The sequence below is a fragment of the Euphorbia lathyris genome, chromosome 9 (assembly GCF_963576675.1).
Source record: "Euphorbia lathyris chromosome 9, ddEupLath1.1, whole genome shotgun sequence".
Classification (NCBI taxonomy): Eukaryota; Viridiplantae; Streptophyta; class Magnoliopsida; order Malpighiales; family Euphorbiaceae; genus Euphorbia; species Euphorbia lathyris.
In genome coordinates, this window is record NC_088918.1 from 21,277,321 (window position 1) to 21,303,543 (window position 26,223).

At 35.0% G+C, this 26,223-nt stretch overlaps 1 protein-coding gene across 1 annotated transcript; it reads right to left on the reverse strand.

The window, feature by feature from the left end:
* Positions 1–1,784: 1,784 nt before the first annotated feature.
* On the reverse strand, positions 1,785–20,375 carry LOC136207286 (branched-chain-amino-acid aminotransferase-like protein 1). The gene is made up of 30 exons (XM_065998574.1): positions 20,118–20,375; positions 19,882–19,951; positions 19,546–19,674; positions 19,406–19,466; positions 19,221–19,308; positions 18,881–18,965; positions 18,507–18,563; positions 17,606–17,722; positions 16,974–17,044; positions 16,499–16,880; positions 14,709–14,845; positions 10,511–10,799; positions 10,254–10,352; positions 9,690–9,767; positions 9,230–9,322; positions 8,768–8,905; positions 7,917–7,975; positions 7,494–7,596; positions 6,728–6,916; positions 6,547–6,647; positions 6,224–6,278; positions 5,983–6,069; positions 5,735–5,786; positions 5,444–5,529; positions 4,528–4,581; positions 3,944–4,027; positions 3,712–3,783; positions 3,060–3,140; positions 2,420–2,455; positions 1,785–2,094 (listed from the first exon to the last, which is right to left on the reverse strand). The coding sequence occupies exons 1-30, from the start codon at positions 20,216–20,218 to the stop codon at positions 1,975–1,977; spliced, it is 3,174 nt and encodes a 1,057-aa protein (XP_065854646.1). The 5' UTR covers positions 20,219–20,375; the 3' UTR covers positions 1,785–1,974.
* Between the last annotated feature and the right edge of the window lie 5,848 nt (positions 20,376–26,223).

The following is a 26,223-nucleotide window of genomic DNA, read 5'->3' on the forward strand; positions in this document are numbered from 1 at the left end:
ATAGGTATAGCATGCATCTCAGATATAAGAAAAATTAATAATTCTTAACTCTTTTTTATTATTACTTTTTATAAATTAAGTTTGCATTTTGTTCAATTTGATATATTCAACTTTTAATTAATTATAATTACATACATTAAGTTACTATTAGCCTAGCGGGTGAGAGCTTACATATGCCTTGGGAGGTCATGGGTTCGAATCACATCCGGGTCTGGTGGGGATTTTTCTTCCTTCTTTAATGTAAGCGCATTGCGCAATTTTAAAAAAAAAAAGTTACTTTACTGAGTTTGAATCACATGAGATGAGATGTGTTAAAGGTTTTTATTTGTCTTTAATGTAATTTTCATTTATTTAATATAAGTACATTGCGCACAACCTATAAAAAACAAATGAAAATATCGTAATTTGAATATTATAGAAAATAATGACATATTAAAAATTAAATTTGATGATATTGACTTAATTGTAATTTTATACTTAATTATGATATTCATTAAACGATACATTATGTTTTTTTTTTTTTTTGAAGTCTCAGATTTATATTGGGGGGCCGGGATCTATAATTAGGGTCTAGGAAATTTTTTATGATCTAGGGTTTATGAAATAGGATATACGGGTATAAGGTTTAATATAAACATTGAATATGAAATTTAGAGATAAAACGACATAACTTTTGAATATTGAAAAAAAAAAGCGGATGTAAATGGTGATATAGAATAATAGAAAGTTACTAATTGGAGTTAGAATAACAAATCCAATTAATTAGACATTAGTTTTAATCAAATAAAACAATATGAAAAGATAATGATTCTTAGATATAAGGGGTGAACAATTTTGTGGTTTATATAAAATAGATTGATTCGGTCGGTATTTTAGAATAATTTAGTTGTATGTATTATATTTAAGGGTTCCAATATTTACAGTCTAAGGACTGTAAATAAAAACCTAAAAATTATTATTCTTATTATTAATGTTATTTTTGTTTTTCAATGCATAAAATTTGTTAATACTTTAATACTTAGATGCATTTGTCATAATATATTGTTATATTTCTAATACAAATAAATATTTATCTTAGAATTAAAATTCTCTTTTTTATTGAAAATATATGGATAATTAATACTTATATACAACCCTAAAGGTATATATCATTTGCCTATATTTAATTATGACTTTCATGTAGAAAACCTCCAATATTGTTGTTTAAACTAAGCACTTAAGATTACTCAACCATTCAAATAGGGTAGGACCAAACGGCACATGCTATTTTAGCAATTTCCAAGTCTAGTCAAGAAATAGAGAGCTAGCGATGTAACCGAGCTTAATGTAATATTTCCCTATTCAAACTCGATTCATTGAATACAAATCTAGATATTAGTATCTATAAACACATCTATTCAATATAAGTCTCAACTATTAAATTGAAAACGTATTAGATGTATAAATATCATTAACATTGGCAACCAATTACAATTTTATCGTATACTAGCTATATTTTCTAAAATTACCAAAATAGAAAATAAAAATTAAACTAATTCTTTTAGAGGGGGGGGATATTTGTTCTTAAGTTAAGATTTTTTTTTTAACAATGGTGAAGGATTTAAAGTTCATTTCAGGACTAAGGCTTTGTTGTTGTTGTTGAAGGATTTTAAGTTTTAGTTTTAATATTTTATTTTTTTTATGCTATATAATTATAAACATTTTATATGTATTTTTAAACTAGTCGCGTGAAACTCCAAAAAATAACCGTGACAACATGATTGAGTACTTGTAACAAACATGATTATAACTACATCAAAAAGATAAGTTCACATTTCCTTATCCTTGTAAAAGGTTCAAATCCACATTCCTTACAATAACCAGAGTTATGTTGTTCCAAAGTTGTGAAAGTCCAGAAGTAAGCTACTATACTATATGATTATTCCTGTATCGAGAAGCGATTATACCTTCAAGGACCTATTCAAATCAACTTGCCTAATTCGAAGGTATAGGCACTCCTGAGTTTGCTGTCACCTTCTTGTAAGCAACTTGCAACCTCTGTGTCACTTTGCCCACTTTACCATCGCCAATTAGACGAGCATCAATCTTCACAACCTGCAACAGGATAAAAAAATATACTTGAGAATTCTGTTCCTCTATAGATTAACAAAGTAAGATAATCAAATCATTCAAATGTCAGATATGCCATTAATAGATCATCAAATATCAAATATGTCTAATTCCGGCTTGGAGTTAAGACAAATATGATAAAATGGGAACGACATGTGCAGATTGCAATATGATGCAAATAGGCTTCAGAGTTACTCGTTCCGCTCTGAATGCAGAGTTTATATGATTCCAATAGACATAGAATCTTTGATTGACCCCCTTAAATGCAAGCATGAGTGCATAATTTACACAATAAAAATAAGACACTAACCGGGGTAAGCTCTCCCATAGTTCCTGTTGTCCATACCTGCATGACATGAGTATTCTTAGTAAGAAATAAAAACAGATAACAATTAAATGGAAAGCATCCATCAACAAGATAAGCATATTCATCTCCATAACTGGTCTAGTGACAAAAACTGAAACTATTGCTCAAAAAAGATATCTATATTGTTTGTTGATCGAAGCACAAGATCAATGGACATGCTTATCTCTGTAGTCAATCACAATAAGTGGTTTGAGAGTATTACCGAAAAAGTGAAGTCGTAAATATCACTTTAAATTGACAGCTGATAATAATATTTACAATGCAAGTATATTATCAGTTTACATTAACTGGTGAACACCTTCCATCTCCACATTGTGTAGCATGCTCTTTTCATGGGGTGTGATAGAGTACATAGCTTAAATCAATCAAATACATAAAAATGATGACATATAGATGTCCATTTGAGTCAATTTATTTCAGAGCAAAAGTAGCAATCTTGCTGTCTTTAACTTTTCAGCTACAATGTGCATTAGTACCAATTAGTAGACAAGGGTTGTTACTTATTAGTGTAAAGAACGATTCCTTTTTTTTTCCTATCAATTTTCAAGAGTTGATCTTAACAGAATCCAAAAGGTATTAATACCTCCTCTGCAGTGTGGAGTTCTGATAGAGAGATTCTTCGTTCCTCTAGGACCAACAGCTCCTTTACCACAAGATCGATAACCTGTACCATAAGAAATAACTGATCATACTTCCACTGATAAAAAAAAAAAAAAAAAAATCACAGACACATGAGAAGAATATTGGATCTTAAGCATCATTATCATCAGGCAACAGAATTTGTATGATCATAATTGTACTTCTGGTGTGCTTTTAAATAAATACCTAAGGAAGAAGTTTAAAGTGTTGAATCACATCCTGATTTCTCGTGATTTACTGCACTTCCACTACCAGGCAAGGTCTCTTTTGCAAGATTTTCATAGTTTTAAAAGCTGGACATCTCCGAATTTTGACATGTATAACCTTATTTTAACTTGATGGATTACTAATAGATGCATGTTATTCTAGGAATCAGCGTCAAATCACATACTACTGGGAAACAGATGAAGAGAAACTGCAGAAATGCATGAACCAAGGGGGTTTCAATTTAATTTCTCTTTACGAGTTGGAATTATTTACTGGCTTTTGTCCAACGAGATTCTCTCAAATCTCAATACGATATACAATTCTAGTCCTCCATGAGGACAAAATACATAATAAAATAGGATAATATGTGTTAATTTAGAGCAACTCACAGTAGCTCGGGTGATTCCGGGTAGGCAATAATCAGCATGTGGAGTACAGACACGGCCTTTCTTCACTAAGAACTACAAAAAAGTAACATTCACGAGTCATTCTTCAACAAAATCTAGAACATGAAGATGCAGGCATTCAAGGTCCATCTATGTGATTGGAAGACATGACTTTCTGCATATAAATGCAATTTTCCTTTTTTTTCTGAAAAATACTACACAAGCATAGGCTTACAATGTTCGTAGCATTTGTTTCAGATACAAAGCCGTCCTTGTCAAGCATAATCGCATCAGCTGCACCTGCATTATTCCCTTCTACCTGCACCACCCCAAATGAAATTTGCATTTTTTCAACAAAACCTCGTATTAATGGTAAGTAGCTGTTCTACACTCCCTCGTTCTATTTTACATGTCATTTAAGGTTTTTTTTATCACAGACAATTAAGTATTAATTGGAGTGTTTAAATAATTTACCTTAATACTTATCTCCTAAAGCTCTACTTTCCATGCTTTTTTTTTGCATAAGTTCACAAGTAAAAAAAGGCACATAAAAATGAACAAATTGATAAACCTTAAAAGTCGTATAATGAAAAAACGGAGGAAGTAGTAAATTACAAACTACCTCATAATTTTCCAGTTGGCATGCCAACCGAATTAGTTATCTAACTAATTAAAATTCATCTATAACACCATAAATTTGGAAAATGATAAGGACATCAGGTCAGTATAGCTGCAAGTATATCTGAGAAACTTTGAAGTGACAATACATAGAACATGAGGAATTGCATTATAGCACCAGAAATTTTAGAAGGAGAATACCTTTGCTAGAATGTTATTGAGGAGGTTATTGTGGTGAATCTTTGAATCCAAAGTCTGGAAAACACAAAAGAAGGTACACTGAAGATTAGTTACATTAAAGAAAGCCTCTTAGAAATGTTTAAATTACAAAGCAGTGATTCATTGAACTATACAGTAAAATAAAACCATGTCTATCTTCCCAACAAAATAATTCTTTGTCCAATTTCACATGCAAATACTTGACAGATCTTGGACTTAATATTGACAAATCAGTTCAAAATTCCTGGAATCAACCTAAGTAATGGTTATCATACCCAGTGGCCAAAGAATAATCGACAGACCTGATGACAACTATTTGGCCACTAGTTATACTTCCCAAGGAAGCTATAATTTCTATTTCAGCTATTGTTTTCCTTTTGAGTACTCGTGCTAAAATAGACTGACATTCTGTCCTCAGACTCATGATAGATGCCTTCCTAGCAATGACAAAATAAACTATAGAAACTAGGAGGGAGAATACATAAATAGAGTTGAATGAGACATCCCAAACAAGTCTTTGACTTCCTGTGACTATATCAAATTGATGAAGAATTAAGGCCAACTTGACAACGTAGACCTCACTCCCTCCCGAAGATATAGACACGTGCAGAGACTCCGTGAAATGGGTGTAACTTACTGCACGATTACAATTAATCCTGCTCCACAGTTAGTTGAACACAGAACTAAATCTCATGGACTAACAAATTCTACTATATCTTTTTTTGGTTTTTTCGAGCCTTCATACAGGCTTTAGTGTTAAAGGATCGCAAGGTACAGAGGTAAACACATGTGCTATAATCATTAAAAATTAAAGAAGTATAGAAGTTATTTAATAGACATTTGCTTCTTGAATTACAGCAAATCCAAGAGTATTAAAAAAGATAAGAAAAAATATTACATTTGGAGAGTTGCGCCGTGTGGTAGCAGCCACAAGTACGATACCATGTGTATTGTCATAGACAGGTGGTTTCCATTCAGGAAGAACTGCAATTAAATTTAATAAAGGTGCATCAGCAAAGAGCTAATAAAGATAATGCTATAGTGACCCTGCCTTCCCAAAGGATATACACAAAGTTACAATAGTGATCTTGACAAAATGCAATCAGCATACGCCCATAATACAAATACCATTGATGGAGTACTTATGAAGCCACATGGCATTTAGAGAAAATAAATGAGTTAGTCTTACCAATTAAGGTGCATCCGTAGAGATTAAATTCTGGGCTCATGCCTGAAGTAACCTGCAGAAGAAAAGAAAGAAACGAGCAATGTAAATAAGGCAATGCTAGAAAGTTAAAATAAAGCTAATTAGATCATGGATGCTTTTATATATAAACATGTAATGGTGCTAATTAATTTCCCACAATAAAAAATGAAAAAGTGTTTTTGGTACTTAACATTTTACATAGATTAAAAGAGGACAGAAAAGAAATACACCTTCTTTCCACGGGTAAGGGATAAACGGATGTGTGCATCATCAAACATTCCATTCCGAATTAGAGTTCTGAAGATGGCTTCCTTGACCTGCAAATGATCAAAAATGCTTACTAAGATGAAATAATCTTCTCCGAAAACATCCAAACAAGTAGTATTTATTATATTTATTAAAGAGCCAGCAATATTGAACCAGCAATATTGAACAGAAACACAAATTCTAATTCATCTTCAAAATTTTAACCTCTACACGAGTTGGAACGTTCTTGAAATCTAGTGCCTTTGCTGAGTCGAACAACCTAATGAATAATTAAATCCAAAAAAAAAGAAAGTTTCAGAGAGGGGCTATTTTCTTGCTGAAACGTTGTTAAGAGAAATGCACTAGAAGAAGCATGAAGTGGTTAGCCAAAAAGATTCAAGTAGAAAAGTACATCATTAGCTCCATGTCAAACATCAATTTATTCGTTACTGTAATGATTCAAAACTTTGTTTGATATTCTATAGTTATTCCCATGCACCATAACAATAACCACTATTTCGCCAAAAATTATCCAAATTTTTATGCACCTGTCAAGATGTTCCTCCAGCTTGAATATCCTTCTTTTGTAGATTCTAAGTCCCTCCCAAACTGAATCACCCCCTTGGACAACTGAGTCAAAAACAGAAACCTGATACAACATACAAGTTACAAGACAATTAAACAGTAACTCTGGGAACAGAGGATCAAAAATTCTCCTACAATTCATACCTTAGCACTTTCACGGGGTACAATTTCATCTCCAACCCATGCAAGCAGCTTCTCATTTTTTGGAAATGGAAGCTCTGGAGGAGGTAAGGGGCTCTTCAAAAGGGCTGTCGTCTTTCTCACATGGCGCCTTAGCATATTGTACAAAGGTAGACTTTGCTCCAATAAGTCATACAGAGAAAATGGAAATGGCTGAAAAGAAATGAATGGGACGACATGTAAATGCAAGTAGACAAGAAATCACATCATAGAGATCACAAAGCAGATAATAATATAATTATAAAACATGCATAAGTGTTTCATATTCTGAAGCAACAAAGTTACCAACCAATTGTTAATAATTCATGCTAATAATTCACAGAGAAAAATGTCATGTTCATAATTCACAGAACATAAAAGTTCCTATCTATTTCCTAGGAAGTCAGTAGTTGCCTTTATGGAAGGCAAGACCAAGTCTTATCCTTTTCCTTCCCCTATCCCCACTTCCTGAAGTATCTAGACTACGATCGATTAATGAGGGCACTTCAGAAATTTAATTTCCACCACTATTATATCATAGTGCAACACAAAGAAATTGGTCTATATATATAAATCGATATCAATAAGGATTAAAAACCAGTGGCAGTGTCTAAAATACTTTTTTTTTCTTTTGGCTAATGAAACAAAAAACACATACCACTTAAAATTAGAAAATCTAATACTTGAACATATATAATTGAACTAGGAACTTGTGAACATTCTATTCACAAAATGTAAAGCACTTGTATACCTCAGGATATTTCTTTGTTTTCTGGAAGCCTGTTGATTGATGCACACTTTTGTACCACCAGGAAGCCCAGGGACCATCTATAGATTTTGGACCAGCTTCCCAACTGAATATTTGAGCAATTAAACTTGTCATGTCCAAAGAATTTCAATATAAAAAAATCAATGCAGAATTTAGAGCATGACTATGCTGTGTCAAATCAAATACAGCTTCTAAAGGCAGGACAGAATAAAAATTACTTGAGATACTAATTAGAAAAGAATGATGATTTTCTAAATTATCTTTGACTGTCATTTTTAAGGAGTTGGGCAAGGAAATCCATATTCCGTCTATACTCTACCTCTAGACAAGCCAATAACTTTTTGTTACAAAAGAAAAAGAAAGACCATCATGAATCAAATTCCAAATGGTTATGATCCTACAGACCTGAGCATTTTTTCATCGAAAGGAATATCCAAGTCTTCACAGAGGCCACGTAAAGTACCCTGCACGTACCAAATTTCAGTATCTACAATTGCATATTTACGCAACAAAAAAATGACAGTATGAAGAAATTATAGCAGATCTCTAACTGATGTGATGGAATTCTTTTATTTATTAGTAAAGTAAATTTGCTAGTTTTTAAACATCATTGTTGGGTTTGTACATTTCCTTCACAGTGGTGGATTCCCAGTAGACTTGACATAGATACAACATAATAAGCATGAGATCAGAATAACGGTAGTGACTAAATTTGTTGCTATAAGCAAAATTATTACATGACTATGTTGAAACAGATATCAGATTTTAGAGGAAGGGTTGGACATTAACAAAAGATCATACAAGTTTCATTCTTGAATTAAATTTCAAAAATTCAAGAACTTCAAATCAAAATTTTGTACTTAATCAAAGAACTCAATCAAGATATTCCTGTAAAAGTTTGGCCAATACAACTGCTATTATCAGAGTGGCTTACATTTTGCTTCATACAGCTATTGTGCTGTATTTGTGGATATACATTGGAAATACTATTCAATTATGTTCAATTAGGCATGCTGAAAGTCATATTACATCATTCAGGAAATTTAGAACTTTCTTGCTACATGTAAGTTATATTGCTTTTTTTTAGGGAACAAGGGAGTGTTTTAAAAATTAAGGTAATATATACATGTAAAAGGATCATGTGACAATCAATATGAAGCAATGCTCAACCACAAAGATGAAAAAGTAAAGTACGTGTAATTATGTTTATGTTTTAAGCAAAGAAATGCATCAAATAAGTGGCATATCCTAAGAACCTCGGCATCTTGTTCAAGGTCTGCTGAATCAATAACTGCAGGTGGCTTTCCCAACTTAGAGAGGTCACTATATATGGAGACCAATTCTGCAAAACCTAATTCAAGAAAGGATGGAGGCACAACCTTTTCAAAAGATGGCTGCAGACAGAGAAAAAGAAAAGGAAAATTAATGGAATAAAGATCAGTCTGTAACATCAGGAATAACTAAAATAAGAGTACTAACATTATAAATTTTAAAGTAGTTAAGTCATCAATCTTACAAAAAGAATAAAGAGGGAACAGGGGAAAAATAAGGTTCTTGATCTTTATGCTATAAAGACACAAACAATGATGTCCCTGGCATATACTCAGGACAACCATTTCAAATATAGACACATGCATTAGGATGAATCAACAGAAATTATTTGCTTCCCTTGCTTTCTGAAGTTTAGATAAATAAACAATTAACTTATAACATCTTACCAATATATCAAGAGGATTACGTATCAATATGAAGTGCTTTCCCTTCTTCATCAAATCACTGGGAAGACCAGGCAGACGCTGCTTTGATATGTTCTATGGGAAGAGAGCAGGAAAAATTATCAATAAGTCCAGTTGACATAAAAGGTTTCAAACTCGTGATGCTTCGTTTGTTTTTTAAGCAATAGTTATAACTTGCACTTTTTATTAACAATATATATATATATATATATGTACTTGTAACTTTTAAAGTTTAACAACGCTTATTATTCACCTATATTTCCAGTAAGAAAAAATAATTTTAATAAATGTTATATTATATAGGGAAAGCGAGAATTCGACACACCAAAATTGTGTATGATATTGATAAGTTTCTGGACAAAAAGTATAGTGCATGACGAGCTAATACATTGATACATTTCTCAAACTTTGTAAACAGTAATTGGAATAACTCCTTTATTACCTTACAAAACCGATACTTCTTTTCTCCTGGTCCGTAAATGACCTCTCTCACAACCTTACTTCCATCAGATTCCAGTTCCTGAGAAAACACAATTCCAACGTACAGCCTTAATTGTTCGCATAATTATGCATAAACTATGCTTTAATCGTTCGCATAATTATGCATAAACTATGCTTGACTCGTATAGCCTTAATTGTTCGCATAACTTATGCATAAACTAGATAATAAAATGAAAAGAACAATCAATGTGATAAGCGAGAGTTTAAAATCAAGATCGTTCTGGTCCATTTAAATGAAAAATAATATCAAGATCGTTCTGATTACTAAAATCAAGCCAAACAGCTCCATTTAACAGACAAATCCTACACGATATTCCTGCTAACATTCTGTTTCACGTTCCACAGAGAGAAAATTCCAATGCATAAGCGAGATCCAACTCGTATACATATACAGAACCAAACTCATCCTCTCTCTCTGTTATTTCTTCCTCACAGTAGAATAGAGGAATTAAATAACCTTTAGAATACGAGAAAAACGAAAATGAGAAAACTACTTTCTACGTACCAGTTTGGACAGAACTTCGTCATCGTAGGGCCTGTCAACTCCTGTTACCTTGAGATAATTAGCATACAGAGGCTCGTCAAGAACTTCCGTGTCATTTCTCTGCAGACACAGAACGAAAACAATAAGTCAAAATCAAAGAAAGTTTATCAAGAACACAGCAACCATAATAGAAATCAAAGTAAGTACACCTTATCAGTTAGCATAAAGAAATCGTAATAGAAGATTGAAGAAATAGATCGGAATAATGCGAGAGAAACCTGAGCAAAAGAGTACAACAGAGAAGTGCTGAGTGATCTCGGAGCGGACCAAGAATGGATAAGCTCTACTTCATTTTTGCTTCCTCCTTCCATGATTCGACGATTCGTATCTCGCTTTTCTCTCTTTTGTGGTAGTGTTGAGTGTATCACTGGAGCTTTTAGAAATGATAGAAAATGAAGAAGAATACAGTCATCAGGGTGTGTATATATAGACAAGGAGATGGTGACGTCAGCAAAAATAACCGCTCTGGGCACACGCACTCGGGACAAAAAGCATGGTTTGCGCGGTCAGTCTCGATAGCCACCCGTCATTTCTTTTCTTAGTGTAGTCAGCTAATAGTAATAATAATCTTGCATTTTTATTTTTACTTTTGCGTTTTATAATTGTTTTATAGTACCTTTTAAACAATATTTACCCGAATCCGTATGGATCGGAAGACGTTATATAGTTCCAGATTTCGAATATGGTTTTTGATGTATGATGTACAGCCCTCCATTCGAATTCAGGCGCAAACTGAAATTCATTTTTATTTTTTCACCCATAAAAAAACAGAGAAATTTTTCTTTTATATATATTTAATACGTTTCTTTTTGGTTGCATTTAATACGTCTTTTTATTTGTTAGCTGGTTTTATTTTAAAAAAGAATGTCAATCAATTAACATACCTATAACTATAATAGCTTAAAAGACGACTTCAAACTATACTAGCAGACTGTGGATACTATTGATATAGTATCGCTCTCAAAAGACAACACCAAATTATACTAGTTGATAACATTTTTTATTATTATCGGTATATATGTCTTAATCTCTGTCTCATATTTGACCGTAAAGAGAGTAATTATCTAATCTCCTCAAACATGACATTTCTTGCCCTCTAACATGGACCAATGAGAGTGGTTCTGAATCCTACTTAGACTACATCCCGCAGTATCCGGCCATAATCTACGCAATTCGCCATAAAGTAGAATACAATATATTTTTTATATATCTAGCTGCCATTTGAGGCGATCACAGAGAAAACTCTCGATAAATATGTATCGAACCCTCATTGTTAAGTTACATACTTTCATTCTAGACAAATATACATAAAGAGCCTTATATTCACCTAGAGATTTATCTTACTTTATCATCGGAGTGGGGCAACATCCTCTCTCTAACCTTTTTCATGTCTTATCTCATGTATTGGAAGACCTATATAAGCATCATAATATCTCCAAACAAAATCAATAATATCCCCATTACCTATTATTTGGGCCGGAACCAAGTTAAATTTTCTAATCACGTTAACAAAAAAGGAAAAAGTGGTAACCTCATCCTCGTATCTAATTGATCCTTGTACACAAACATTTCATTCCAATCACAATGGTCGTTCACTCTCTCATCCCTAGTCGGGCAGCCATGATCAACGATTGATCCAATCGATATATGCTCATGATTGCCCCCCAAATCTCTCACAGTGATGATGCTATAAGCATCCTCCATTTTTTTTAGACTTTGGCGTCGACGGTCTCTTAAAGAGATCATACCTAAGTTCGGTCAACTTGTTATTTCTCTCTAGCCCTCGAGGTCACATCATTTCTCTCTAGTCACAAAACACAACCCTAGAGCCCTAGCACCCAATCTATGCTCCATGTACATGTCGGGTATCCCAACCGTTACCACCCACCAATTCTCGCACACAACTCCTCCATCAGATCATGGCAACACTGACGGCAGTTTAGGTTCCATTTTTTTTTTTTTGCCTTCTTACCTACTGCTCCATTGGTTGATGGAATTTTTGTATCTTCTACCTCTTGACTCGACAGAACCTACTCAGCTTCCTCCACTTCCACCTCCGTCCGGGGACTTATTGAGCCAGACAGCTCGTTAGCGGACATGTTATATCAAACTCTCACTTAAAGGTTTCTAAAGTGGTTGGAACGAAAAAGGAGGGAGAGGTACTAGAAGAAAGTGGAAGCAAAGGTAACGAAAGACTGACCATAAATTCCTCGCTGGAAACACCACCAAATCTTCGCCAAAAAACTCACAAGGGGAACAAAGACGGGAAGAGAAAAAAGGGGAAGAAAGGGAGATAAAGCAAACCAGACTGCCTGAATTTATCTTCCCTATTTATAGCCGGAAAGGGGAAAACCAACTATCGTTCTACTAAATGCAGGGGCAAACATTGGGAGACACATAAGCAATTAGGATTATCAACGCATGATACACCCATTAAATGCCTCATTTGTGTCATAATGACAGCTTGGCTCAACGCTAAAATTAAGGCACATAACGTGTGTGATACATAAAATACAAGAAGAAGCAAAAAGACCTTGCATCCGCCAATAGCTCAAAACAGATCCCAGTGGAACTCAATTTCCCCCTAAAGACGCTCGCGCTCGCACGCAATGACTTGACTCGGCCATTTAAAGGAGAGACTTCTAATCAAGCATATGGTCCTAAAGGAGATATTCAACTCAACACTACAATCCTAGTCCATATGCTAAATCAATACCCCTCGCAATCAGCAGGGCATGGTGACTCCGATGAGATCATAAGACATAGCCTATGGTACAAGACATGCATTATTTCTCTCTGACTCTTCTCTTTGATTTCTCTCTCATAATCTCTCGCTACATTCAATTGTTCCCTTACTGACTTAATAGTTAGAGTGTTCATAGGAACCGCTCTCAACACAAATATAGAAATCTAAACCCACTAGGAGGTCATCGATCTCAACTTCTCATCACGACTTATCCTTTGTATTGTAAATAGAAGTGATAGTTATGTTGTATTTATCCATTGTCATTACTAAATAAATTTTATTTTATTAAAGAATTATCATAAAAAAAATTCAATTAATTAAACAGAAATGATAATTAGATGGTATTTGCTAAAACCTCAAAAATGAGTACTGAATTTGAAATATGAAATATTATAAATGTTGAAAGCATCAAATAAAATAAAAGTTTAATAAATATTAAATATAAATACTGAATTTAAAAATATGAATTGATACTTTTCAATTTAAAATATTAAGTTAAATGTTTTAACTTGTTACAGTAGATGGCTTCATCATCTTGAAACGGAAGGTTCATTCAAGCCGATGTCTTACACCCATCGAACTACAATGCCGTCACATCTTCTTTATGCGGATGATTTACTCCTTTTCGGCAAGGCTACTATCATAAATGCATTAAATCATTCTTTAGCCTGTATGGGAGAATCGCGGGTCAAGTGGTTAATTGGAGCAAATCTTCAATACTCTTCGGTTTCGGGGTTTCTAACCGCAGGCGTGCTAGGTTGGCTTCATTGCTTGGGATTCAGCAGGCCCGTCTCCCCTTCAACTATCTTGGCGTCCCCCTGTTCTCTAGCGCGCCCAAATCCAAACATCTAAGCGGGATGACTGGCCGCTTTTTAGCACAATTTAACCATTGGAAAGGTCGTTCGCTCTCGTTTGATGGATGATTAACACTGATTAAATTTGCATTCACTGGGGCTTTAGTGCACGCCTTTTCCATTTACAAGTGGCCGACAAAACTCATTAATCGGATCAACAGACACCTACGGAACTTCCTCTGGACCGGTTGCACTGAAACACGTAAGCTGATCACTGTCGCCTGCCAAACTTGTTGCCGCTCTACCGCTGCGGGGGGGCCTGGATATTAAAGATATTGGTGCTTTCAATTCGGCTTTGCTGGGGAAGCTCGGATGGAAACTTATTCAAGGCAAGTCATACATCATTAATATTATAAAAAAATCGGCTCTTGTCTCCTCCAGGCCTGCCGAGATTGCACATTCACAACTCATCAATTTGGGCTTCCTGTAGAAGCATTTATCAGAGCTGAGAGCTCAATCCCGCTGGTGGATTGGTTAGCACACCGGGCTCAAATTATGGACGGATAATTGGATTTGGCCGATAGTTGCGGATCAAATCGGCTTAACTCCTCCTGCGCAGCGGGCTTTGCTCAGTGGCATTAACGAATGTCTTGCTGGGGATTTGTGGATGAACATTGATCATATTCCGGAATCGGTTCGTACTCGTATTCAGGCGATTCCACGTGGTTGGAACGAAAACGACATCTGTTATTGGGAGCCTGAGCAAAACGGTAAATTTTCCATGAAGCACCTGTATAAGAGGCTCAGCATGAGGTTTCGGACGTTCAGTGGTACGGCTTCATTTGGGGCAGACATATCCTTCCGTCCCGCAATTACCTGCTGGAAATTGCTGCAGAATAAGCTTGCAACGCATGAGGTTTTGCAGAAACATGGAATTGGCTTTGCTTCCCGCTGCGCTCTCTGCCTGTGTTCCGTGGAATTGACGGATCATCTGTTTTTTGGCTGCCCTTTTGCTAAAACATTATGGCAACACCTGGGACAGACATTCGACATCATCATAAACTTTGCAGGTACTTTTGTTGACTTCTTTAATCGTTTACTCTGCTTACGATTTGGCAAACAGGTTCATCTTCTCTGGCAAGCAGCCGCTGTTACTTGCGTATGGCTCATCTGGCGACAGCGTAACAAATGTGTGTTTGAAGATGAGCTCTCTTCAATCCAAAACTCTATTCGTCTGCTTCAGGCTATGATACGGGAATCAAATGGCATATGTAAAGGTGCTTGCAATAGCTTCTACGACAAACGGATCCTAAGCAAGCTCCTTCTACTACCAATTATACCTCCTCTTAAGAAAGTCACTGGCGTTAGATGGATCAGCCCTCCGCGGGATTTGCTAAAGGTCAATACAGACGGCTCAGCGCTCGGTGCCCCGGATCCGGCAGGCGCAGGCGGAATATTCAGAACATCGTGCGACTTTGCAAGGGGCTGCTTCTCCTTTTCGATCAGCCCAGATTTCGCACACACGGCGGAGATCAGAGCGGTGGCGTTCGTAGTGGACATTGCCTGGGAAAAAGGTTGGTTAAAGCTCTGGATCGAATGTGCGACAAATTTGGTTGAAATGTTTAATGCAATGCTCGAGCATGGAGATTATAATTTCTCACATCTCCAGAGAAGGGAACAGGGCTGCAGACATGCTTGCTAGACATGGGGTCACCTCTGTGAGGATCCTTTGGTGGGACTCAGCACCCACTTTCTGTCATGACTTGATTTTACAGGACATCTGTAATGCTGTAACTTTTAGGTTCTCTTAGCTTTTCCTTGTTTCATTCTTTTCCTTTTATTTATATATTTTGCGGGATCACGTGGCTAGACTGCGGGGGTGCCAGCCTGGCTGGGATGTCCGTTTATAGCCCCGCACACTCCCAGCCTTTACTTAAAAAAATGTTTTAACTTGCTAGAAAAAGTTAAAAATATTAACTTATTTTAATAAGTGTTTTTTAACTTAAATTTTAAATTAAGTTATCAAACAAACTAAAAACTAACAAGTATTTTAAATGCTCAACTATCTTATTAGACAGGCGCTAAGTATAAAATTAAGGCAAATGATATATACAACCCTTAGGGTTGTATATAAGCATTAATTCTCCATATATTTTCAATAAAATAAAATAAAATCTTAATTCTAAAGCATTTATTTGTATTGGAAATATAATTAGTTTACTAGTTTTTATAAGTATTTAATAATTTAATTTTTAAGTATTAATAAATTTTATTATAAGATTATCTTAAAATACTAAATTAACACTAAATATAGTAATTTGTGGGGTTTTATTTACAGCCCTTAGGGCTGTAAATATCAGGACCCTAAAATTAAAATAGAAAGGTAAAAATCTAAAATAAGAGAGTACATACTCTTTAAAAAATATAGAGATCTTTAAAAAAAAAATAGAGATAAAATGGTGGTTAGAGATTTTTAAGATATAATTTAAAAAAAAAAAAAGTCTCTTTTGTATAGCTAAGGGAGCATATAATCCAGCAATACCATAAAACTTCTCACAGGCAAAGCATATGATATTCAAATTACAGCTTCATCCATTTGATAATTAAAATGCAAAGCTACAAAAAAGACAACAAAACAGTGAGATTGTTGTTACATAGAATTCTCATTTTCCTACGACGCAGAATAACCGTATACTTGATCGTTTGTATGACTGCATATATGGAAGCAAGTCAAGCGGCTTTTGCCTTTCAGTTATGTCTGTGACAGTAAGGTTAGCCTGCTCTGCGAGTTGAAGAAAGCAATTGAAGGTGTCGATATTGCGAATGACAGAGGCAACGTAAGCCACAGGGCGTTTCTTTTGTTCAGCATTTGAAGAATCATAATGAAGTCCCTCAGCTTGAACAGCAACACAATTAGGATCTGGTTCCGAGACCTGGTATTCGTCTTTTGGTGTCCCAGAACATGTTTTGACTTTATTCAGGAGGATATCGAGTACTTGAACAAGATATGGAAGGCATGATGGATCATAAATGATATCTGCACCCAAGCTGCAAAGTAAAGAAAAAGGAGATGCATTATAAGGTCAAAAATTACAATTATAAAGACAATTGAAGTGTAATAGCAGAAAATATATCACTTACACAATATCAGGCATGAACTCCTGTAGCTCAGTCTTTCTTGCAGATTCCCATGGGAGATGAATGCAGTGCACCTAAGATATATGAACCATTTCAGCTTTTGCTGCGATTTGTATATAATATTTCTCATGATCATACAGGATTAAAATGATACCCGACATAATTTTACAAATTAAAGTTAAGTTCCATGAAGAAGGCAAGCAAAATAAATTTCCAACAGCCTCAGCAAATTCTACATTTCATAGTTAGATAATGTACAAATAAAAGAATGAAGTGGCAAGATTTAAAAACAGCCCATTACTTCCCTAATTCCCTTTTACACGCTATAAGAGAATATTATGGTAAGACAACCTCACTTTCAGATGAATACAGTTGCTTAACAAGAATCATTAGATTTAAGAAAGAGCATCCCTTTTAAGCACTTGATCGCTTCATCTCGACAATTGGAGTCACAAAATTCCTCAAGGTCTTTCCACGTCATATATTATAACATTCAATCTTAACTTGAAGAAAAAAATTAAATACAGTTACAGTGGAGCAAAATGATCAAATCATTCATCTGCCTAGCAAGAAAGATTGCAGATGCAATACCACTTCAACTTATCAGATCACAAATAGGATAGATTCACGCTCACCGTATCTAGATCTGGCATGGATCTTTTTGGCATGCTGGTGTCAGCTTTCAAGTGGTTCAAATCCAAATTAAGCTTCATGTTTGCCAGAGTTGACAAATCACCATCGCTTAATACAACCTGTATCAGATACGCAGAACAGATTTTCATTTTTCTTCATTATACCATCTAAATGTGAGACTAGTGAAGGGAAAATCATGTTATAATTTATATCTCCATGCTCTGCAGGGGAAGCCAGTCATACTATGTGGGTTTGATTATTTCTTTTTCCCTAGAATACCACAAAGAATTTAATATTTAATGACAACTAATGAAGAATAAGGAAAGAAAAATTAGAAATAAAAACAGGAACAAACACCAGAACGAGCTTGTTGTAACTTAATTTTCCTTTTGGAGTCGATACAATAGCTATGTAGATGAGAGATAACTAGGCATGAAATCTAATTCACATATAAGCCAGAGCAATCGCACATATCAGCTACAAAGCCCCAAAAGAAGCTTTTGCAATTATCTTTAAAAGGGCGGCCCGGTCGCATTACGCGTCCCCGCTGAGCGAGGGTCCGGGGAGGGGTCCCACCACAAGGGTGTATTGGGGGCAAGCCTTCCCTTGTCAATTTAATTGGCAAGAGGCCGCTCCTAAGACTCGAACCCGTGACCTCTGGTCACACGGCAACAACGTTTTACCGTTGCGCCAAGGCTCGCCCTCTTGCAATTATCTTTAAATTATCAGAAATTCTTCCTATTCTCAAGCCATGATTAATTCTCAAAACCAGGTCATATAACAGTTAAGAATCAGTGAAAAAGCAGGAATAAGTTCTGCTATTTTAGGTTTCAAACAAATGGTATCACTAGAGTTGGCAGCAGAATTCTCTAAAGACATGGACATGATACTGATACAACATACCTCAGAAGCTTTTACATGAGAAAGGCAAATACCGACCAAACCAACACCAGAACCAACCTGCATTCATTATATTTGGGTAAGCCAAACATCTTCAATAATTATAGCATTCAAAACAAATCATATTGGTACGAAGGAGACATGGGGGAAGGAAATACATAAATAAAACATGCGCATCAAGAGTTTTCAATCCATAAAAGGAAGGAAAAGCATTGTATGCAATAAAACACAACTGTATGTGTTCGACAAACATAAGAATTCAAAGTTCACATTAAGGGATGAAGCTAAATACACACTGTAAATCAGTAAATGTATGAACTTAGATAAAACTAAGTAATTAAATGATAAGAATATAATATCATTGGTCATGTAATTACCTCAAAACATGATTTATTTGAAAAATTTTCTGGAAAAGAAAGTATAAACTCTGACAAATATAGACTTGAGGGCCAAATAGAACACCTGTGAAACAAGCCAACAGGAAGTCATACAACATCGTCTATTTTGTGCCATAGACAGGATTTGCAAAATAGAAAGAACAGATATTTTTTTTCAACTGCAGTAGACATAGATTATAAAAGATAGAAGAACCTATCCACTGTACTCTATAATGAATCACTTGATACAATGATTACAAAGCTAAAGTTTGATTCGCATTGTTATGGTATAATGCGGTCAAGGCCATGCAAAGAATGCAATAGAAAAAATTAAACATACCCGGTGTCACCTTCAAGCATGTTGAGCGAACTATGCAACGGAACCACCAGTTTTCTCAATTTGGGACAACTTGGAATTCCAAAACAACCTAAAAGTGTCAATTCATCAATAGAACTCGGAAGGGCCGAGGTTAATTAATTGTAAGGATCTAGTTTTCTCTATGATCACAAAATAAAATCTATTACCATCCGGAAAGATAAAAGAAATGCATTTGCACACCCTCACATTTGCTTTGCATGTATCATCCTAGCCAGACAGAAATCAAGTCAATTCTAATCCAAATACAGAAGCTTGAAATCAACATATCTTCAAACATAAACTTTACCTTCAATGAAGTCATGTAATAACTATACCGTTCATATAATTCATCCAATACAGTACCCTGGCTTGATTCGACCTCAAAAATAAGCTTCTTAACAATATTCTTCACATAAGCTTCTTTACCTTCTCCCATCTGCAATGGTCATGCAACTAAAGGATGTGATAATGAAGAAGGCCTATTAATCACCAATATTTGCTTTTTATCTTTGAAAATGCTAAATTAGTGTCCCCGAAATCTTTTTTGCAAATGAACAAAATCTTCATATTTAAACAGACAGTGAAATGGAGTTCAATCATGGCTATCAATCAAAATTCATAACACGTAATACCAACTAATTACCGCAGCGCTTATACAATTGTCCCAAATAAACCTCTGCACTCTCTCTGTAACCAAACCTCCCCCACACGCTCTACATTTCAATCAATCCAATACATGCATAAAACAATCACATTCATCAGCTTCAAAACTCTAAGCTCAGAGTATAACATAGATGATACGCGAATATTCTAGCATTAGCTCAGAGAACTCTAGATGCGATTAGTTAATGCCAGAGTGAGCCAAGGGATTAGAAGTACCTTGCTAGGGATATAAAAGTATCTGTAATCTCCATGGCAAGGAATGCAGATATCAAATGGAGGCCCGGAGGGACAGAAGAGTCGAGCATTGGTTCCGCCATAGGCAGAGAAAATTTAGGGTTTTCGAAGGGATTTAGGATCGCGGTGGGTCGAGTAGGTCCAATCTCGTTAGACTTACAGAGTTCAGATACAGCTAACTGAAGCTAGCAGCAGGGGGGCCTGGGGGGCCGGCCCCTCCGGCCGCGGGAACCATCCTGGTAGTTTCGGTCCCACCGTCTCAAAAATTTTAGGGTAATTAATGTTTTAGTTCCTATATTTTGACAAAACACACTGTTTAGTCCATGTATTTTCAAAAACATACGGTAAGGTCTCTAAGCTTTTTCTCGACGAACTGTTTAGTCCTAACGTTTTTCTAGGTGAACTGTTTAGTCCCTGCTATTAGACTCTTATGAAGATTCTTTTATTCAATTTGGATTTTCACCTTCAATTCTAACAAGAAGAGTAAGCGAGAGAGATTTGAGTCGATTTCTATCTTCAATTCAAATATGAAGAGTGAGCATGAATGATTCGATTATGGGTTGGGGACCATACTTCAATTATGGGTTAGGGATTCAATCTTTTCTCCATTTTTTTTTTGTAAGCGCGAGTTGCGAGAGAAAGACATAGAGGTGTGAATTGCTTTTGATTGATAAATAGTAAAGGATAATTTAGTCATTTCCGAATTCATAAATGGTAAAAAAAATCTAACAAACGGACAGAATGACTAAACAGTTCACTGAGAAAAATGTTAAGGACCTTACCGTATGTTTTGTAAAATACAGAGACTAAACAATGTGTTTTTTAAAATATATGGACTAATAAATTAATTACCCATTTTTTTAATCTCAAAATGGACCATTACGAGGCTTGTCCAAAATTCAAAAGGTACTCCATAAATCTAAATTTCTAATTCTTTTTACCTGTTAGGTCTCTATAAATTTAGGGCCTTGTTTGATAAAACACTTAATTACTTAAATTAAAGTGTTCAACACTTATTTAATTTAAGTGCGTTTGATAACGGTTGTTTTTCCACCACTTAAATTAGTTAATTAAGTTAAAAATCACTTATTTTGGTAAGTCAAAATATTTAACTTAACATTTTAAATTAAACATTATCAACTAATATTTTTATAAAAGTTATATCATTCAATATTTTCAGCACTTATAATATTCAGCACTTAAAATTCAGTATTTATTTTTTCAGCACTTAATTTTCAGTTTTATCAAATGACACCTAAATTCTAATTTTTATATTTGCCTACTAAGCAATAAGCAAAATTTCTAAATTTTTTTTGGTATGTTATATCTCCTCCCCTGAAGAAAAAAAAATATAAAATAAGGGTTGAATAAAAAAATTTGACAAATAATTTTTGGGCAAAATTACATTTATGTCATGTTTCTAAATTTTTTTGGTATGTTATATCACCTCCCCTGAAGGAAAAAAAAATATATATATAAAATAAGGGTTGAATAAAAGAATTTGACAAATAATTTTTGGGCAAAATTACATTTATGTCATGTAAACAAACTTATGTGTCAACCCAATTTTCGTTATTTGCTAATAGGGAGAATCTCAATCTTTAAAAAAAAAACACATAATGACTTATTTGTGAAACCTTCATATTCAAGGTTGTAAGACTTGGACCGGCTCGGCCTGTTCAATCGGATTAAACCAAATTTAGCAGACAACCCAATCCGGAGATATTAAATAAACCCGTTTAAAACTTATTGAACCAGCCGGTTGAAACGTTAAATTGGAAAACCGTTCACGGGTTAGCAAGTTTCACGAGTCAAAATTTGAATCTTTTTTAAAGAAAATCTAAAGTTAAGTTTAATTTATACTATTAATTCTCAATAACTCCAACAATTCAGTAACTTTATTAGTTTAATCATTAGTTATTCTTTCAAATTTTCTATATCAATATGGATATACTACTTACTCTTTACCTTCTAATTTCAAATTCTATATTTATAATTTGTAATTTAGTTTTTATTTTCTATTTTGTATATCCTATTTGCAATCTGCCAAAGTGTATTTTAGGATTAGATTAGTTTCTGTTTATAAATTATGATATTGAGATGGCTTTTTTGTAGTTGTCCTAGATGTTGTTTGGTAGGTTTATAGGACGTTGTGTAGTTCTTTTGCCCATGAGAAATCGAGATAACCCAGACTCTTCTTTAAACTATGAACTATGGTTCGGTTCGTTACTTCAGTCATCTCATTTGTTTACAGATGGGAGACTAAGGATAGACAAAGTTTGATGTGCAACCTCTCACAGTACGTACTAAATGCAACGTAGTCAAATTGCTTGTCGTTGTCTATAATGATGACGTGGAGGATGCTAAACTTGATGATGGTGCTCTTTTCCATAAAAGCAATTATTCGTGGGGCGTTTATGGAATTATGCTAACAAGAGCATTTGGCTCTATAAGACTACGGATGATGCAAAAGGGCACGCGGATAGGAAAAAAAAAAGTAAGAGCCTGATCGAGTGAAAAAAGTGGAGAAGATAAAAATGTCCGAAAATTAGAAAAACATTAAATAGATACTAAGAGCACCTCTAGTATTTGTAATTTGGTTATTACTTTAAGTCATTTGGTTGTAACTAACCATTAAAATGATTTTTACTAAATTTGGTTTGTTATCAAAATAAGTAACAACCATTTTTTTTTCTTAATTTTTCCACTTAAGTCTGCTTTTTTATTACAAAGAAAGTTGTTTTTTGCTTGTAAAATAAGCGTTTATTCTTTATTTTTTAATTAATATTTTTTTACACTAGGGTTACTTAAAAGCAGATGTCCTGTGGTTACATTGATTTACAGATGGGTACATATGGTATTTTTTTTATAAAGGCAATCATGTGATTTGCAAAATTTTGTATTTTTTTACTTTGCCAAATTTGGCCGATAACAACCTTAAAATGCAAATTTTCAAGAATTAAAGTTGTTTAGTATTATATTTACTATGGAACCATATTTATAATTTTTTTAAATCATCATTTTTAAAGTTTTCTCTTCATAAAAAAACACCTAAATGATTTCAAAACTAAAAAGTTGCAGAATTAAAGCTGTTTAAAATATCATTTAACTCTTGAAAATCTTTATTTTGAGGTCGTTATCGGCCAAATTCTGACAAAATGAACCCAAATGCAGAATTTTGCAAACCACATAATTGCGTTTGTAAAAAAAAAAAATACCACAGATACCCATTTGTAAATAGACAAAACCACAATGCATCTATATATTTATATGTAATTAAGCTAAAAATTTAAAATAATAATCGGTTCGAGTTTTAGTTGAGCTGGATGTTGCGGTAGAGCCTAAGAAGCGCTTGTGGATTGGGGATGATAACTATGGGGTTTGGCAGCAAATTGAATATGAAAACTGGCCTCATTATTGCAAATTCTACTCTAAAGTGGGCCATGCAGAGGCAACATGTTTACACAAAAATCTAGGTTTCAGCCTCCTCCGAAAGAAGTTGTGGTGGATAAGGGAAAGCGGCCTATGAAGCAGATTTATGTCCCCAAGCGGATTGATGGGGTCGATTCTGTTGGTCCCTTATAACGTAACAAGTTAGTTCCAAGGGGGGGATAGGAACTATTTAAAATTTAAGTACGTTAAGGCTGGCTTATTTTTCTTTGAAAAGGATTACACAGCGCGCTGAGTCGATAAGACACTAGCTTAGTCAACTGGTGACTAAGTCAGCTTCTTTCTTTGAGTCAGGAGATAGCACTTGAGTCTATTCCTGAACTCAAATACTTAATGCACACAACTCAGCATGACCTCTTTACTTGGTCAGTTTTGTTTAAGCAAGCAATATATATATGAAGGAGTTTAAGGTTAGAAAGATGTTACTCAGCAGATTTATCCAGGTTCGGCCTCCAAGCCTACGTCCTGTCCCCGGAACACGTTCCGAGATTTCGAATTCTCTACTGAGCTCTTTAACGGTAGAGCATCAAACCTTTTACAACTTAGAAGCTGAGTATAACAAGAGTACCTTCCTCTATACCTCTACTCACTCCTAATCTCTTGCTGAGTACTATAACCGAGTACTCAGCCTCTCCTTTCTAATCTCTAGAAATGATAAAGATTTGTCCTAAATAACAATTGCTAAGACACTTTAGATGATTGTATAATCACTCTAGACTTTTACACAAATGATATAGAATTTGGTGTAAGAATTTGCTTTGCTTTTCTTCACAGAACTTGAGCAGAATTTTGGTCAGCGTAATGGCTTGATAATGTTCTGTGTAGAATGAAGCAACTAAAGGGCTCTATTTATAGAGACATCTGAGACATCGGTCATTTCGAATTTCGAAATAACCGTTGGAGGGAAACGGCTTCCTGTCGTTGTCACTCAGTTTTGCTCAGAACTCTCGGCCAATCAGATTTGAGTATCTTCTGTCCTCGGTCAGTGTTGAGCAGCTTTTAGTCAGCTCGGCAGAATGTCTCTCCATTTACGGTAAGGTCAACTAGACAGCGTTCTGTGTCTTTTGAACTTTACCCAAAGTGGAAACACTTTGTCTGGAAGTTGTTCTTGCTCAGCTGCTGTCTTGTACTCTTTGTCGATTCAACTCAGCGGCTTCACTCCGAAGTTGTTCAACGAAGGTCTTCTAGATCCTTCTCTTGCTGAGTTGCGTTTTGATCGTAACGACAGCGTTTTGCACACGCGGGCCGAGTTGTCTTGATCTATTTGACTTGGGCCTTGACTTCCGTATGGGCCTTGGGCTTTTTGTTCTTTATGTCTTATAAACAATTTTAACTCAACATTGAACAAACACATTAGTATAACAAATCAAAGCATTTAAACTTAGTGTGTTTAGATTATATTTAATTTTACTTAAACAATTTTGTCAAATCAAAATCATGTGGAAAGGTGTTTCAACAAACTCCCCCATTTTGATGTTGGCAAAACTATTCAGCGAGGAACTCAGTGTTGAGCTCCCCCATGATAGTTGACCTATTATTGCTTAGCAAACTCCCCCGTCAGGGTTGAGCTACTGACTTAGTTTTTAACTCTAAACATTCTAAGGTTTAATCGAGTAGGTCTGAGGTCAGTTTTTAGATATAGGTCAGCTCATGGAACATATTCTATTTTACTCAGTTTTAAGCGGAAGGTTTATCATTCAGAGAGCGCTGGGTAAATATTTTGTTCAATGGTTTTTATGAGACAATGTTTTGTAACATTACAGGACAATGTCAAACATTTGATCAGCATGGGATACAATCAACAAGTATTATAGACAGTAAACACAGCTGATTTAGTTGAAGATACATAATAACATAATACTCGGCATCATATGAAATAACTTAAGTTAGGATAAAGGATGCAAGTATTGTATTAAAGTGAAGTAGTCAGCATACATAGAAAAGGATGAGCATAAAAGAAAAGGACATATAGACTACAGACTAAGTTGAGCAAAACTGAGCTAGCCTATTTCTACTTCTTTTTCTTTTGCCTAGACTGACTGCTTCTAGGAGCCTCGTGCTGAGTTCTAGCTTGTTCTTTCTCCCCCGTTTTGTCAGCATCGGGAGGAGCAGGAATTCTAAAAGAGTCGGTTAAGATAGCGGCGGTTAGCACGGCAGACAGCTCCTTAAGTTTGTCGGCACTTTCATTAATGCCGTCAAAGACAATAACGCCTTCATTCAAGACCTCTTTTGGTATGCCAATTTCAGCAGCGCTGAGCAGGCTCAGGATGTAGGCTTGAGACTTACCTACCCAGGTAATTGTATCTGACAGCGCATCAAAGACTTGATGAAAGGTCTTGAGCAGTGCTGAGTCATAGTATTGGCGCTGGATATTATTATGACGCACATGTGTGAAGGTCCTTTGGGTAGTGACCAGAATCTCATTCTGCTTCATCTGGTCAGTGTCCATCTCTTGTTTATTTAAGTTCAGCAGATGAACTGCTTCGCTTATTTGCTCCACCGAGCATTGAGAGTAGGAGGCCAGCTGATTGTTGGTCTTGATTTGCTCAGTGTGAAGCTGGGCAAAAAGCATCTTAACTTTATCAGAAGTGGCATACTGAGTATTCGCAGCTGACAGGGTCTGGAATTGGCCTTGAAG